This window comes from Rhinolophus hipposideros (assembly GCF_964194185.1).
Source record: "Rhinolophus hipposideros genome assembly, chromosome: 19".
NCBI lineage: Eukaryota > Metazoa > Chordata > Mammalia > Chiroptera > Rhinolophidae > Rhinolophus > Rhinolophus hipposideros.
Window position 1 is genome coordinate 12748307 of NC_138065.1, and position 17712 is coordinate 12766018.

The window sequence follows — 17712 nt, forward strand, 5'->3', positions numbered from 1 at the left end:
ACAAATCCATCATTTAAAACGAAATACACTTGACTTAAATTTTAAAATCATTAAGATTCTCTCCCTTTTTATATCTCTCTTTTAACTTTTCTGAAGTCTCAAATTTTGCCCCATACGGACTGAAAAGAAAGCAACAGTAAAATGGTAAGAGTTTAATAATGACTATAAAGAAACAAATGACTATAGTAACAGGATTCTAAAAGCTCACAAAGGTTTAATAGGCAATAAACTCTTACAATGAAAACATTTTAATTAGGACTCTTTATACTTTATAGGGCTGCCATCTGCCTACACTTTAAAATCAAATAGGAAATATGCAATTTCCCACTTTTTGTATGTATAAAACCCCAGTAAAATTGGTAGAGAAATAAATGTTAATGTTCAGATACTCTTATTTCCTCAAAATTCACAACAACTCTACACAACTCTATGATCTCTTGCAAAACTATAGCTGTGAAAAAAAATTGAAATCAACTGGTCAAATTTCAAGTTGTACTGTGGCAGTGTTTAATTTTCTAAAATGAAATAGGTCAACTTAAAAATCAAGCGCAGAACGTTATAGAGCATCCTAAATTGTTGTCTTCCTTCCCTAATTGATCTTCAAGCCCTACAGCCCCAATCGAAACTTTTCCATAAAAGAGAAAATCAATACCATGGTTGCTTTGAACTCCAAGAGATTTTTCTGCTGTAGCTCAGAAAACTAGAAATATTACAATCTAAATCTGATGCACCTGGCTGAAATTCAATATGCTAGTTGGTTTGCTTTTCCTTCCAGAGACAAAAGACCTGTCTGACAAAGAGGGAAATACTACACTCCCTTAGATCACAAAAGAAGCAAAGCATTAATCCATTACAGGGGCATGCCTGTATTCAGGCCAGGGTATGACCTGAAGGAGTGCCAACTCTGGTGCAGTAATCTGTGTCATAACTAAACTGAATAGCATCACAAGTGTATTTAAAATCTGGAAAATGCTTTAGGATCATGGAAATTGTTGCTCTCTGAAAGAAGAGAGAATAAACAGAAACAGAAAAAAGCCAGGCAAATCAGTAAATGGCTTGGACCACAAAGTAAGCAAGCAAGTACAGACTCGGAAGCAAAGCACCACCTTCTTAGGACCCTCTTAACTTGTCATATGATAGCGACATATACCAAAACATAAGCTCCTGAGTGCAGAATTTTGTTTGATTTTTATATTCTCTCTAGAGCTCTGCAGATTGTAGGTGCTCAATATATACTTATTGAATAAAGATCCCCCTTTCTCTTATTCTCTGTAGAATTATTGTTTTGCGAGAGTGTAAAGACACATCTTGCTCCCCACATTAAGAAGGAAAAAGGTAGTTAGCTACTAGAAGACCTGAGGTAAAGGGAAATCTGGGGTCAGAGGAATCCCAAGCCTTACCACGTGCTCCCTTAAAAATTGGCACCAACTGCCCACTTATTAAAAGCACTTAAAAGTGTTGCCATGTTCACCTCACCCCCAAGACGAGGATGAGCACATGTGTCTTTCTCAATCTTTCTCTTTCTGTCCTCCTGGAACTCATCCCAGGTGGCCAGAGTACATCCATCCACTCTATAGAAACAGCCAGAAAGCTGTATGAAAACACCTTCATCTCAGGCCTACGCAGAAGTCTTTGGGAGGACTAAGAGTCCCCTTGGGTTATGGTTCCTGCCCTGCAGACAGGGGAAAACCCTCTGGATTCATGCCAGGAAATTATGCATCCTAATAATATCGATATAATTTTTTAAAGGTTTTTTAAAGGTGAGAAATGGAAAAAAGACTCTTACTCCTCCGATTTATCAGATTTTAAATGACCCATGTTTTAGTTTAATAGTTTGAGTTAATGCAGAATATCAGTTATTAAACTGTTAGACTAGTTTTCTTCTGGGCATAGTAAAATGTTTTCATAGACTTTTCAACAGAAACAGAAAGCATCATTTTGAGGTCAGACACTTCATTCCAAAGAATGTGGGAATATGCCTATTTGTTTTTGACGTAAGTGAATTGTTAAAATACAATGTAACAATAATTACAGTGTTTACCAAATGTTTAAGAAAAATCACCATATCATATTTAAGAGCACTTCTTAAGTCTTAGTTTAAGAATGAAATACAAATAAATTACAGTACCTAGTAAGCCTCAGTTCTATCTAACGAATAAGGTGTCTCATGGTTTAATACACATTTATCGATATGATAGAAGATAGTTCCAAGACATTCCAAAAGGATATATTCTTTTGGAGAAGCATACACAAAAATGTATGGTTTTGTTTCCTGCAATATGTAAACCATGCCACTGACTTTTGTGCATGAAAATAATTTCTTTTGTTTAAAAAATGTAAACAAATAACAAAACAAAAAATATCCAGCCAAACCAACAAACACTAACTATAACCTTTGGTAAAAATCCATTTCTTTGGGGGGTGGGGGGGTGAACCAGCAGGAAATAGGTAATCCATATAGTAGTATAGTATCAGTAGATAAATCACTTACCTTTGCAAGATAGCTGATCTTCTGGAATCAGCTTTATGAAGACATTTGGAATGTTTTTGTTTGTTTTTATCATAAATTTGCTTCCTAAGTATCAGTAAAAGCTTTTTAAATGAGAATTTGGAAAGCAATTTCCACTTTATGCCTTCAACTGCAAAAGAGATGAAAATTTCTGGGCCCTAAATAAATATCTTCTCTCCATTTTGGCACACAAATAAGTGGCAGCACTACATGTAGTAATCTCTCTTGAATTAACATATTACAATTCAAAACAGCATATTCAGCAATAAACCCATAGGTCCAAAAGAAAAAAGAAAAGAAATACAGTGTTCTGAGGTCAAGGTCAGTTTTGGGAATCTATTAGGGATTGCTCAAAGAACACAGAATATTTCTCTAAGCCTCCAAATAGCACCAAGGATGACAAGTCCTTCCCTTTTAAGGATGATAACAATAGGACCAGTGATGCTAAGAAGAAGACAGGGGCCCAGGAATCTGTTTCCCTGCTGCAGCCTCACCTCACTAAACCCGGATTTGCACTGCTGGATCTGGGAACTGGACCTGAGAATTCCTCAGATTACTTTTTAAAACATGCAATTAAAAAGGATAATTATGTTATCTTAATTATCAAAAGACAGGACAAAACATTTGATCCTTTTAAAAGGAAAAAAAAAAGTTTCCCGTTATGTACATATACAGATTGTGTGTATAAATCCTAATAAAGAAAAGGCAACAAGTATACCTGAAGCAAATTTACTACCAGACAACACCTAAAAAATAAGAATATGTATGTAATGCGTGTACATAACTTCATTTACAACAATGCTTTTATCAGTATTTCCATACTGATAAGGATAATTAGGAATGTATACCTGGTATGGACTAGTTTTTGGAGGATCAAGGCAGAAGTCCCATTTTCTTTTTGTTATCGGTATGGTAAAACTATGGTAACTTACATATGTTTAAGATATTCAAAATAATCTTGAAAGAGGGTAGATTTTAGTATAAAACATAAAGCCTATTATAATAATCAATATAGTCAAGAGATATAAAAATTTAAGTGGGGGTAAATTTTTAAAGCTTTAGGCTTTATGATCTAGTTTTAGGAAAAGAAAAACTTCCTCTACAGCTAAACTGTTTTAAAAATGTAGTTATATAACTATTTAACCTCATGGAGAGCAAAAGTCATAGAATTCTCTACTGAAAGCTATAGATCTCAGATTTCTCTAGAATATATCTCAAATTTCCTTAGAGACCCCATTGGCTTTTGAGACTAATCTGCAGGAAAGATGTGGATCTGAAAATTATATACATGATTGAATCGTTTCAAAATTTGCCTGGTTGACTATGAATTATTTCTATTCCTTCCTCTTCCTCCTCACAACCCTATTCTTCCAACAAAAGGCATTAAACAATTTCTGGTAAGAAATACTTAGGGAAGTGTGTTAATTATACTTCTTCGGGCCACTAATTTACCATCACAAAGTGACTTAGGGAAAATTCTTGCTCAGTAAATTTCCCTTATGCCTTAAAATTAATTTGATTTTTAAGAGTTATGTTTGGTTAGGAGTAGTAAGTCTTTTTGGTAAGATCACACCAAACAGATTACAAATACTATATTCTGAATGGGTGGTAATAACTGTCAGGAATTAAAGGGACCAGAGAGTGCAAACTATTTTGACTCCGATCTGGAAGGATACATTCCAACTGTAAGAAGAGCAACTTTTATTGAGGGCTTATTATTTGATAGGCACTGTTCTAAGTGCTTTACACATTTTTACTCATTTAATCCACAAAATAACCTGATGAGATAGGTACTATTATTGTCCTCATTTTACAGAGGAGGAAACTAAGCCATAGAGAGTTGAATAAACAGATGAAGTTCGCAGGTAATAGAGGCTGGAGCAAACTCGCGCAGCCTGGCTTGTGAGCCTGCGTGCTTGGTCTCCATGTTATATATATTACATTCCCTCTTTCAGAAGTTTGTGGGAAACACTCTGTGATTGCAGGAGTGACTATTTTTCAGGTAAGGTTGAAAATAGGGTCTTGTCTTGTTGAAACAATCTTATGGCACTGGTTTCAGTAAGCATTTGTTCTGTTTTGAGGCCAGAGTTCATTTACTACCTCAAATGTGTTATTCAGCTTTAAGCATATGACAGAAAAACTAGGAAGGAGACTCAGAGTTCAGAAAGAGAATAAAAGGTTTGATTGAATCTTGTCATTGATACACCACCTCCTGTTTCCTCAGCTGTAAAATGAGATGACAAATAATAATTCCGTCAGCCTTCAAACATAGCCCTGGAATGCACCTAACATACCACATAATTCAAGTAGTAAAATTCACCATACCCTAAAGAGAAGTTTGTGGCCTACCGTGGCTGTGACTTTTATTTTCAAAAAGAATAAAATAATGTTACACATCACTCTTTAACTGGATTATCCTATATTAGAAACAAGCACAAGACAACATGCATTACATGGGATACACAATGTGAACAGTTACCATAGATTGCCAAAAAGGTGGTCCTCCAATCACTGCCAGCAAATGCATGATTATTATGAAGATTTGCACTTCAGTCACATCAATTCTGATTAGGTACAAAAAGCCAAAAAAGCAGAATTACTCAAAACAATTTCAAGTTAATTACTTGCAAGCTTAGCAGCATTCCTCTATCATGCACAATAGAAAAAAAAAATCTCAAATATTGAGGAAAGGAGAAAAGGAGGTGTCAAAAATTTGTTACGAGCAAAACCAAATAACATCCAGAGCCTTTTAATTTAATTTGATGAATTTCACAGAGCAATAAAAACCCCTCCTTTCCAAAGGAAATTTCTGACACATTGAAGTTGGGCTGAAACTATAGTTTAACCTTTCCCACCAAAAAAGAAAAACAAAAACAAAAAGGTGTGTGTGAATTAAGTGTCAAGCAGAGGATTTCATTGCACTGCTATACAACAGATCTTGAAACAAGTGCTCTGCAGTATCAAATGAAAGAAACAGTGAGCTTTCACTAAAGTAACACAAGTCACTGAGACCCTGCAACACTTAACTGTCCGTTAGATATATTCATTTAATGCCTTCTGTGGTGTGGGTGTGAAAAAAGTTTCACCCAATTATCAATCAAATTCTTATGCTTATTAAGTCAACTACCCTAAGACTTTTGGGAAGAAGATACTGAAAGCAGTCAAGAATTAGCTTTGAAGTTGGTGAAAATGATCTTACAGTCAAGAAGAGACAAAGCTGGCCCAAAAACAGGGTAGTCGAAATTAGAAGTCTGAAAGTCTGGAAAAAAGAATGTGGGCAAAACGATTGAGGAGCAAAGCATAAACTGGTGTTTGTTTCCTTCTATAGACTGGCACTTTATAAAATCTTGAGATTCTTTTTCTCAGATTACTGGATCCAAATGCCTTCTAATTTTAAGAATTTATCCTACAGATATGCTTGCACAAAATGTTTATTCATTACTATTTATGAATAAACATTATTATTTATAAGACCAAAATTTTAAATTATCCCTCAATGAGGGAGTGGTTATAGAAATTATGGTAGTTCCACACAATGGAATATTTGGTAGCTTTTAAAAAAAATGGGGTGGCTCCCTACATAGTGATATGGAAAAATATCAAAGATACATTAGGTTAAAAAAAATTCCAGAATGTGTATATGCTACTTTTGTATAAAAATGAAAAATATTCTATTTTTATTGTTGCCATTAATTACATAACAAATTTCTGGATGGCTACATTTCAAACTAACAACAGTGGTTACCTATGGGAGAGGACTGTGTGGGGAATGGACAGCTGGGAGAGGAGGATGGGAAGGAGATTGTTAACTGCATACCTTTTTTATAACGTTAGTTTTTAAACAAAGTGAATAATTTATCTAGTAAGAAAAGTACATTAAAAAAATCAGACCAAGAAAAGTAGATATTGACAATAGCAAGGGGGTTCAATTCTCAGAGTAGAATAGAGCCCCCATGTCTAAAATTGATACTGAAAACAGACAATCTATCATGTGAGCTTAAGCTACATAAGCTCTCACGCCCATAAGTAGGTTGTAACCAGTCTCTCACAACTGAAAAAACTGATCTGTTTGCTCAAAAACGTTTTTTAAATAGAAGCTTATTAAGCTGCAAACGTACAGTGATGTAGTTATCTTGATATATACATTTATTGGGGGAAAAAATGGACTGAATTAGGCTATAAATAATCTGTAGAGCTGACCTGGTGAGTGGTGTTGCCAATAAGGGAAATTACACTCAGTAGCAGACTCAGGAGACTAAGCAGGTGTCAGAGATGATCGACTGTCTTGGATGGAGGGCAGACATCTTACAACATTTTGCTGGATATATGAAGTAGCCTTTTGGGAGGGGAAGGGCCAGAAGTACAGAATTACAAAATAAAAATGGAGGGAACCTCATGCAATTCATCTTTGTACTTTGGCTAAATGTAAAAGAGAACAGGAAACATGAAAGATCTTTTCAAAGCCCCAAGTTGGAATACCTAACAAATGCATTGGGTTTGAATTCCAACAAGATTCAGTATTTAACTGAGGGATGTCAAAGGATTTAACTGACATTCTGTAGAGTTGGCAAGCATGTTACTCAACTTTTCCCAGAATTTTTTATGTCTTTCCCCTCTAATAACAGAAATAAGACAATTTAATCTATTTTTCTTGATGTGATACATGCATTTCAAAGATATACTTTGCAGTTAATAACATACATGTTTGTAAACATACATGTTTTGTTAAACTATACACAGTGAATATGATTGTGCTGTAATATGGGTTGGCTTCTCACTTGGTTAACACAGAATATACACTAGGGCTGAATTAAAAATGTCAGAGAAACCCTGATTTGCACAATTTGTCTTGTGAGTTATTGTTTAAAAAGAAGCAGTTTGTTTAAAAAGTCATTGAAGATGTCTGGAATCCTATTCAAGGATTAGATTGCAATTAACTACAGATTTGCAATTATTTGTAAATGGAGCTTAAGTACTAGGGAACTTATGCATAATCAGAATACCAAATTCATTATTCGCTTTACCAGAAATACCATGGGTGGGGTGAAGACTGGTAGGCTGGAATAAATATTAGCCTAGAAATTTAATATACTGCCTTTCAATATTTTACTTTCTACCCTATCATGATAAGGGGCAAATAGGGCATGCGAGTTTAATGCTAAATAACATTACCTGTACAGCTGAGTGATAATTATGAATACTTTAAATTCAAGTATTGTATACAGAGAAAAGTGTATTTTTGAGATAAGCTGAATTATTTAAAACAGTATTATCTACCACATGCAAGACCATATGGATCTTTAGATTGTTGGAGAAGACTTAAACAAAAAAACCCAACCCATCTAGTGACTTAAGAAAAGAGAAAAAAGAGCCTAAGGCCACAACAGAACAAGTCCCTAAGAGGACCTAAGTTTAGGTCTCAAATTTAAGGGGCAGCCTATCCTTACCATCTTTGGAAACAGAAGAATTAGGAGCGAGTCCTCTCACCTTATTTAGTAATAATGCTGGAATTAATAAAGGGATCACAGACATATTCTTCCTCTCAAACTAGCACAACCAATTCTGGAAGAAATCTGGAAACTATTGGGAGTTTCTAACATAGGTCTTAAACATTAATATAATGATGATGATAACGAATACTTGTTATATGCCAGGTACTGTAGTTAGCATATTACATTTTTGACTCTTAATCTTCCCAACCATCTCAGGAGGTAGGACTTTTACCACTATTTTATAAATGAGGAAATTTAGTCAGGTAGGTTAAGTAACTTTTCCAAGGGCCCATTACGGAAATAATAAGTGGCAGAGCCTTGAAAGAAACTGGGAGTGTCGTTCCTACACAGTGCTAACCAAACTCCTCACTTGTAGTCCACTAATCAATCAACAGGGACAAATATTTGTCACACGTTTTTAGAATCCAATAGGCAATAGCTGACATAGGAAGTTTAGATGCTAATAAATTAATCTGGAAACAAATTAGTAATAGCCACTCTTTCTGGAGTGTGTTATTTCCCCTCGCACTTTGTAAAAAAAAAAAAAAAAAAAAAAAAAGCACATCTGGCAATTTAATTTCATTTCAATGACCAAATCAGTTAAAGTGATAATTAAAAGCAAAAGAAAAATCCTGCAAGTTAGCAGCAACTGGTAAAAGTGAAGACACTGTATCTGGAGAAAAAACATTTTTTAGGTTAAAATTAAAATACATTAGTTTTTAGAAACATTTTAATAGGAAGGGGCTCTATAAATATACAGTACTTTGTTATCATCGACAAACAAGTGAGAGTAAATAATACAGCCAATCTCCTATTACTTTCATTAAGAATATTGGTTAATAATAATAAATGAGTTGTCAAAAATTATAAATCTAGACAACTGCAGTGAGCATAAAGCTTCAGGATTTTGGAGAAAGTACCAGAATAAAGGTTAACAGTAAAGGGGTGCTAAAGGACACATCCTGAACCATGCATATTTTTCTACCTTAAGAAGGAATTCCACAAATAATTATGTGAATACATTGTAAATGCAATCGAAAATGGCTTTAGTTTTGCTCCTAGAACATGCCTCTAGTATTTTCAGTATTCTCCACATTCCAAGTTTATTTGGAAAAAAAAGATGTAGAATATCCCTCACTATTAAGTTGTCCCCAACCTCATTATCACTGCCATTGGATAACTGGATTTACGATACTGCTGTTCAGAAAGAGCTCTGCTACCAGAGAGTCACTATTACTGTCATGTTATTGTAGCATTTAGGGGCATGGGGACTCAATGTAGGAAACCTAATGTAGCCTCGGAGGGCTAGAATGATCTGTCAGGTGTTCCCATGAACAGTTCCCCAACACTCCCGGAACTGCAAAATAAACGGAATTTAAGCTGTATTTTTCTTGTAAATAAACCTTTTCATACTAGAAAGGTTTATTTATTAATACAAGAAAAGTGCAAAGGATTCTATTGGGAAAACATTCCCTAATGAATCTTGAAATTTTTGAAGTCATAAGGTCAAAATTATACTTCTAATATGAGTAAGAAAAGAAATATTACTCAGCATTTATTAAGGAAATATGTATTTACTAAAAACAAACAAACCTGAAAAAGGAAGGTATTCAAAGGATGACTACAGTAACATGAAAGCAAAGGAAACTTAGTTTTAAAAGTACAGCGAAGAGAGGAAAACAGTAAACACAACAAACAGAAGTGAGAATTGCTTCTAGCATTAATTTTTTTAAAAACAAAGATCATGGAAAACAGAAGCAAAAGAACTAGTACTACATTGCTTAAAGGATATAAGAAGTCAAGAGAGTAAACAGAATCTTTCCCACATTGCTATAAAAAGTCCTCTCAACTGACCTATCTGAGGAAAACTCTGCTTGCTTTAGTTTGCAAAACATAAATGCCAAAAAAAATTCTATTTAATGGTGGAAAGGTATTTGTTTTAAAAATATTACAAAGAATAAAAATGATTATTAGGTACGGTAGGTAAATGAGAACTGTTTTTAGCATCAAATCACCAGAAATACGATTTTTCAAAAATTTTTGTTTATTTAATAGGGTGGATTTTTATTGCCCTATTATATATTAAAATTATTTTTCTAATAACCTATTTGTCTGTGAAATGCCACCAGGAAGACTTTGATTTTTTGATTTTTAATTACTCTGTGCATGACAAAGGTATGTCTTTATTGAGTTCACACCATTGTTCACTGGACAGCATGAATATTCTAGCAGTTACCGTGAAGTTCCAGAACCAAGGTCCCAGGGTTCCTGTGAGAAGCTGGCTTATTATAATTAGGATCTGGGACTCTGTAACATCGAATCTATGCATAAGGAAACAAACATTTCAAAATAACTTTACTCAGAGCTTTTGCTAAAGAGCACTACTAAAATAGGTACTAGAAATACAGAGGATGCCAAAAATGTATACACATTTTAAGAAAGGAAAACTGTATTAAAATTGTAATATGCAATATCTACCAATAATGAAAGATGAATACAAGTCACATTTGACTTCTGCAATTACAAGAGGTGCTCAAAGTGGTTACCATCAGTGTCCAGACACTTCTGATTACAGCAAACTACTACTTGAGCAACAGCTGACCAAAGTGGTGACTTGTATACATTTTTTTGGCACCGCCGGTAGATTTAAAAGGTAGCATTCTTCTTATAGAGACAGCTAAAGATTCAACGATACAATTTACACAATATAATCACTATCTTATGCATACATATATATTTCTTACCCAAGTCAAAATAGTACAAAAGCTTAAAAATTAAAACTGTGACACACTAAATGACTTGTAAATCGGCAGTGGAAACACTAGAACTAAAAATACAGTCAATTCTCAATTACCCAGGAATGGTAAATAGTACTTGCCAAATAATCACACTGTGTATATAATACGGGTCCCTTCATGGCCAGAATCTACCCAGACTTCCCTGCAGATAGGAATGCTTCCCAGAAGCCCCAATGTACAGTTATCTATGTGTTTGAAAAACCATTAAAATCTTGAACCTTTTCATTCATTGCCTCACATCTCATCATGCTCCTACCTCTGCTATCTCAGTAAAATTAGCACATGTATGTGGAAAGCACAAATGGGAAAGTGACTTTTCTGGATATGGCTAGAGCAAAAATCTAATTGGCCATTTCGTTGTCCTGTTTCCTGATAATCTCTAATCCAGAATCTTACCCTTTTTCCTTCTTTCTTTTCCCTTAATTCCACACCAGCATTATAACTCTCTACTATACTGGATTAGTTTATTAGTGGTAAAAATAAGTAAAACATCCAATTCAATCATTACAAAAGTTTTGGAACACAGATGGTGACAAAAATAAAGATTAGAGGTTTAGAACAGGCTTCAAATAAAATTGACATAATCAAAATTAAGTACTGAGGAATGCTCATGATAGAAAGAGGTCCACAATTTTACCTGATGATCTCAGAGTCCAAACTGCACTCTAGGTTTTACATTAATACAAATAGTTCTTTTAAGATAGTACCTATAATAATTTGATAAAATTGAAATGGGCAGAGTCCAAATGAATGGATCATTGCTGAGAAAAAAATACACAGGAAAATAGAAACTAAAAGGAAAATCTCTGGCGTTTAATAATTCATGTGGTAAGTCTTAAACATTTACAGTTATGCAGATCCTATATTGGCATTCAACAGGAAGTTTCCTAATTCTTAATCCACAGAAAGTGGATTATACATTAACAGACAACAGTTTTTAATTACTATGAGATCTTTGAATACTTATTCTTTAGAGATTACTTGGATAACAAGCTGAACTGGATTTCTCAGACTACCAACCAGTAGAATACATAGCCTATTAACGTCTTTCATTCAACTAGAGAAAAAAAAAGTCAGGAAATTAATTATTTACATAAAACTAAATGGTTGGTGGCAGGGTTTTTAGCGAATGCAAATGTGAAACCTTAGCATGACTTGAAAAAATGTAAAAGTGAAGACAAACACTCTGCCTGCCGTAATTATAAATAATAAGTACACAGAAGTAACATCTGTAAAATTAATCAACTCACAGAAGGAACCTTAGAATCCTCTAATCCAAAACTCTATTTTACACATTAGGAAATGAGGCCATGAAAGTTATGGGGCTTGACCAAGCTGATACACAGAAAGATAATCTGGAGATAACACTTGCAGCAAATATGCCGGCCTGAGTTCAATTTACTATGCTAATTTCTTTCTTTTTTTCCCTCCTGAAAAGGTAACTTCAGAGTACTGTTTTGCTGGAATAATAATTTAAGTAAGAGCTCTACTTTTCATAGTGGGCAAGATTTTTCTAAGGCCCATGTTTTGTATAAATATAATTTATTAGAGGTTGTTTAGGGTTTCTAAGCATGTATTAAAATGAATTTCTACACAGACATCTAGAAGTTATATACCTAAAAATACCTAGATATGGAAGGGTTAGGCCTTAAAAAAGGAAATGTGAGTGCTTCCATTTAATATAATCCATAAACATTTAAAAGACTATTTTACAAGTGCTTACAAATGAGTTTCAACTCATAATTCTTATCTTCTTCCACTGACCCAATCCTTCTGTGACATTCTAGCCTCTAAAGCCCATTTCCCTCCCCAGTCTTTCATATCCAGGCTAACAAAAATCCTAAAGGGCTAAGCTGGGTCTGGAAGGGTCCCAATGAGCAGTACTCATTTCCACCAGCTCTCTACTTGCTCAGGACAGCAGCACTGTCAGGACACATGTCCTGATGTGACAGGTCCTAATATTCTCTGCGGAAGGCAGCTTTTAGTTGTGATCGGAGCAAAGTGAGGGAAGACATAGCTCATCATTTCAGGAAGCTTGTATCCAAATCACACTGGCTTTCTCCTAATACCCGACTTAGAATGGAAATCATTTAGTTATGGGTTAATTAAATTACTACGCCTATTTTTGTTCAAGATACTAAGAGCAAACTTAATAGCAATTAAAAATACTGACATTAGGAGACTAAAAAAAAAATTAAAATTTTTTATTTGGCAAACTATTTTATAAGGTCATGAAACATATAACAACCTGAATTTATTTTATATAAAAAAGAAATCCTCATCATTTTTTTCACTCATGTGTAAAACATCAAAATAAAACAATTAAAATAAAATGTTTTAAAATAAAATTCCTAAGGTGTCTAAGGCTGCTTTTACTCTCTTCTCAGTAAGAAAAAGTGATTTTAAAAAATTTCGTTACTCAAATGAGATTTGAGAGTTGATCTTGTTCTTTCCTAATTAAACAAAATAAAATTGGGGTTTTCTCCTCCCCTCCACTCATACAAACTTTACCTCACTATTTAACCTATTATACAGGTGCCTATTCTATCTGCTCTTGACAAATACGTAAAATCCAAAATGCCATTTTTAACACTTCTTTAGGAATATCGATATTATTCCATATGCCTCCACTAAATAGGTATTTTGAGAAATACCTCCTTGAATGTAAAGCTCTTGCAGTATATTTCTATGACGGTGATAGCTTGCTTTTAATTTAAATAAATTCAGTGTTGTTTTAATGTGAATGTAGGATTTCAGACAATTGCATACAATTTTCCAAATCAAAACCAATCCCTTATAATACTAATAATTTACATTGAGATGTTAAATTTAAACTGGCCTCAATATTTCTCTATTTTTTCACACCACTGTAAGGCAGCACTGGTCTCCACGGGAGAGCGTCAGCCTATCAAGTGCCTCCTGTCTATTACCCGAAACGCCTTTGTTCTTGCATTTTCAGCAACCTAGCTCCATAAAGCATCCCCTCTCTCTGCCACTATTTTTTCCTCAGATGTCTCTAATCTCTTCTCGAGTCAATTTCCTTTGTATGCTCAAAATACAAAATCCTCACTCAAGTCCATGTTCTCTCCTCTAACCGATGCCTCGTTCCTTCCCATCACAGCCATATATTTTATAAGTAACCCGTGCTAACTGTGTGCTTATTTATTCCATCCACTTCTCATCCCATATAATCTGGCTGCTACCCCATCACTGTAGAGAAACCACTCTGATGGCCTCATACTGCCAAGTTTAATGTACAATTATCTGTCCTCATTTTGAGTCTTGGCAGCATTTAGTGTTATCTTTTCAAATTCATCCCTCGTCTGGCTTTTCATTCCATTATGCCTCCTACGCTGGCAGTTCAATAATTTTCATGGGCTTCTTTCTAGGCTTGCTCTCTATGTTTTCTGCTTTTCTCATTCTGCCTGAATGTCTAACAGCCCTCACATTCGCGTACATGACATTCGCGTACGTGTTGTACATAGGATTCTCCCTTCAAATAAGCTCCTCTTCCTGTAGTGCCTTTCTCATCTTCCACCCAACCACCTAAGGAAAGGACCTGGGAGTCATTCCAGTCTCTGCTGGCTCATTCATTCTCCATATCTAGAGACCACGTACCATAGTTTCAACCTCTTAAATACCTCTCCAACCCTAACCCTTTCTCTTTAATAGCACTGTTATTGTGCTCGTTCAGACTTCATCATTCCTCACATTAATTATGCTGACGCCTCCTAAGGGGCCCCCTTACTTCAGTCACAGCCCACTCCAATTTACTCTCCACAATGTTGTCAGACGAATCTTTCTAAAAGGTACTTCTGTCATTTCCCTGTTTTTAGGTTCTGCAAAGGTTCCCCACGGATTCAGGATAAAAGCCCACATTTTTCAGCAGGACATAGGACGCCCTCAATTTTCTGGATCTTCTCCAGCCTATCTCCTGCCACTCCCACAATGGCATCTTAGGATCTAACAATATGGAACTGCTTGTAGTTCTGCAAGAGCATATTTCCCCACAGGAATACACCACCAGGGAAATTCTAAGCCTGGCAAATAGGAAGCTGTGATAGCAAATCACTCCTACCAACATCATCTATTGACTCTTCCCCTGCTTCCATGCTTTTCTCTTTCCTTCCTTCAGTTCCCACACCATATGGCTGGTGCTGATTTAGTTGAAAGGGAAAAAAGAATAGATTAGGGCTAGATGATTAATAAGCCTTCAAAATAAGACCCTGAAAGCCATCTCTGAGATAATAACCTCTGAGATAATAACCAAAGAAACAAAAACAAGGTGTAATCCAGGTATTATGAATTCTATCTTTGAAAACAGTAACACTACTGAAAATTAAAACGGATTAGGGAAAACCAAGTGATCTTAGAAGTCTATTATAGTTTGTGGTTTTACCTAATGCAGAGAAAGACGATGAAAATATCACTGAGATGAAGTAAAGGTTACAAAAACAATACTGAGAAAGAACATCTGTATATAGTATTTTCAATTCCTGCTTTTTAAAAAATGTTAGATATCTTCAATATTTTCTGAGCATTGATCATTTTATAAACTGCTGATGAATGCACAGATATATAGTTTTCAATTGGATGCTCCTGTCCTTATTATCACATAATCAGCATAATACCTTAAGATGGACTGTAAATATGTTCTCTAAGCCTCTTTATTTTCAAATTACTCTAAGTCCCTTAGTTAACATCCAAAGTATTTATAACTATTCAGTTATGTCATAAGTTAAGAACATCTTAAATCCTACTTAACTTAAATAGGTTTAGGAAAAATCATCTGAACTGAACTTGTAAGGAACAGCTGAATTTCTACGCATTCTGGCTTTTTCAAGGCCAAGAAAACTAAGTTTATTAGGGCTCTAAAAATTTTCAGTCCTTTAACAATTCACCTTAATTAGAGACTAGGTTAAGGTGTTTTCTATCATTTGCCATCAGAGATTTTTACTTTGACATTTCATGAAGTATTCAGAGTCTTTTTTTTCAATTTTTTTCTCTTTTAATCCTATACCATGAAAAAAAATAAAAGACTAACTTGAACAGTGTAAATAGGATCTGTGACACTTAATTAATCACCAGTTGGTGAATTCCATCCTTAACCTCATTCCAAGACTGGTTTACTCATTAATATTTATGGAAAAGTACTGATCACCAGATTGGAACTATTCATTTTGCAGTCTGAAAGGATGATTTATTTTATTCTTTAATTCTTAGTTATTTCATTGGCAGTAACAATCTATGTGATGTGCTCATGTCACTGAATTACCAAGAGCTTAGATTTTTATAGATTCATAAATAAACAATGTGAAAAGAATGCAATCTAATTAAGCTATGGTATTTAGAGATGAGACTTGCTCTTTGCTCTCATAAACTATCTTTTCTTTCCTGAAAATGAATTTTACTATGTCAAAATAAAACACAGAGTTAAATTGAAAAACAATGAGAAAAAGAAAATTTGTCTGATGGAAAGACAAGTGTGTATGAGTGTGGAGGGGCTACTGCTTTTCATATTACTTTAAAAATACTGGTTGGGAGGTTCTAATATTTCCTTTTAAAAAGTGTGATAGAAGAACATGTGATAGAGACCATTAGGGAATGGCTATAATGAGGGTTTTCAACTTCCTTTATTTACCAAACTAATTTTGTGGTTTGATCAATTCCTAATACTCAAATACCTAAAGGCAACATTCTCCGTATCTGAAAGAGAAAACAAAATCACGACCAAGTGTTACTTACATTCCAAATCGCAATGTTCCAGAAACATATGTTTGCCAGTGTGCACAATAGAACATGAAGGTCCCAGCAAAACAACAAAAAAACATCCAATCCGGGTTTGTCCCCAGTTGCACCGCAATACAAGTTCCAAGAACCACAAAAACTGCAAGACAGATCACAGTGAAAACTGAACAATCTGAGCAACAAGCATTAAGATGGAAGTGATTTTAAATGAGACAAAAAGAAGGTATGTTGCAAATGTACAATCTTCTCTATGGTAAATGTACAGTCTTCTCTATGGTAACAGGAAAGCAGAATATAATCTTTTATATTGTATTTTACCCTATAATTTCAATCTCTTCTTTCACTATACCACTTAACGGAACCAAAGTTCTTGAAAGCAACTAAAATACTTCAGCATTTTTTTTGAGTAATCTCCCAATTTAGTGACAGTGTACTAATAAGCAGTAAAAAATTATAAGGGAGAGAGTCAAAAAGAAAAACTAAAGGCTTAGATAATTCAAAGGTACCTACTTGCTTCAGATTGATAGCTGTCTTTTCTTATTTAGCAGATGTCATTATGGGTGACACACATAGAAAAAAGACTTCCTATAAATGTTTGGAACTCAAACTACAGTGCAAAAATGACTATCACTTAAAATAAAAAATAGGATACCTACCATCCCGCTGTTGCCTAATTAAATTAAAATAGCCTTTTGAGATGCCCAACTAGCCTTTAGTCAGTGGAAGTTTTGAGTTTTCCTTGAGTCTTGAAAATTTTTATAACAGCTTAGCTGTTCCTTCTCCACTAAGCAAGCTGATGTCAGGATACACTGAAACAATAACTTTAACAGGCACCTACATCTGCAAATCTGAGTTCACGAGCTGTAGCCATCAAAAGTTTTGTTTATTTCTTTTAAAATATTTTAAATGCTATGCCAAATGACAAGAAACCAACTGAAGACTAGGAATTTCCTAGTCTCCCACTATTGTACTCTCATCTCTAATTTATGAGATTTTTGATGAAGACAATTATGCCCTAAGATTTTAAAAATAAAAGGTGCCCAAAACAATTATATTTGGGTTAAAAAAAACGTAACAAGGAGAAATTAACATAAACTCTAAATTTCCCAAAAGAGCCAATAATGAACAAACATTAACCAGATTTATAGTTTTTTGAAAAATACTA

General features: G+C 34.5%; 1 protein-coding gene across 4 annotated transcripts in view; it reads right to left on the reverse strand.

The window, feature by feature from the left end:
- CEPT1 (choline/ethanolamine phosphotransferase 1) overlaps positions 1-17712 on the reverse strand; it is a 34263-nt gene that overhangs the window by 3520 nt on the left and 13031 nt on the right. For 2 of the 4 annotated variants that reach the window (XM_081080530.1, XM_081080531.1), the window contains 2 exons: positions 16545-16686; positions 4989-5073 (listed from right to left, as the gene is read on the reverse strand). In XM_081080530.1, coding sequence (XP_080936656.1) covers positions 4989-5073; positions 16545-16686 — 227 coding nt within the window. Of the gene's footprint in view, positions 1-4988; positions 5074-10237; positions 10323-16544; positions 16687-17712 lie in introns of all 4 variants that reach the window. The other 2 variants (XM_081080532.1, XM_081080533.1) reach the window with 1 other exon arrangement.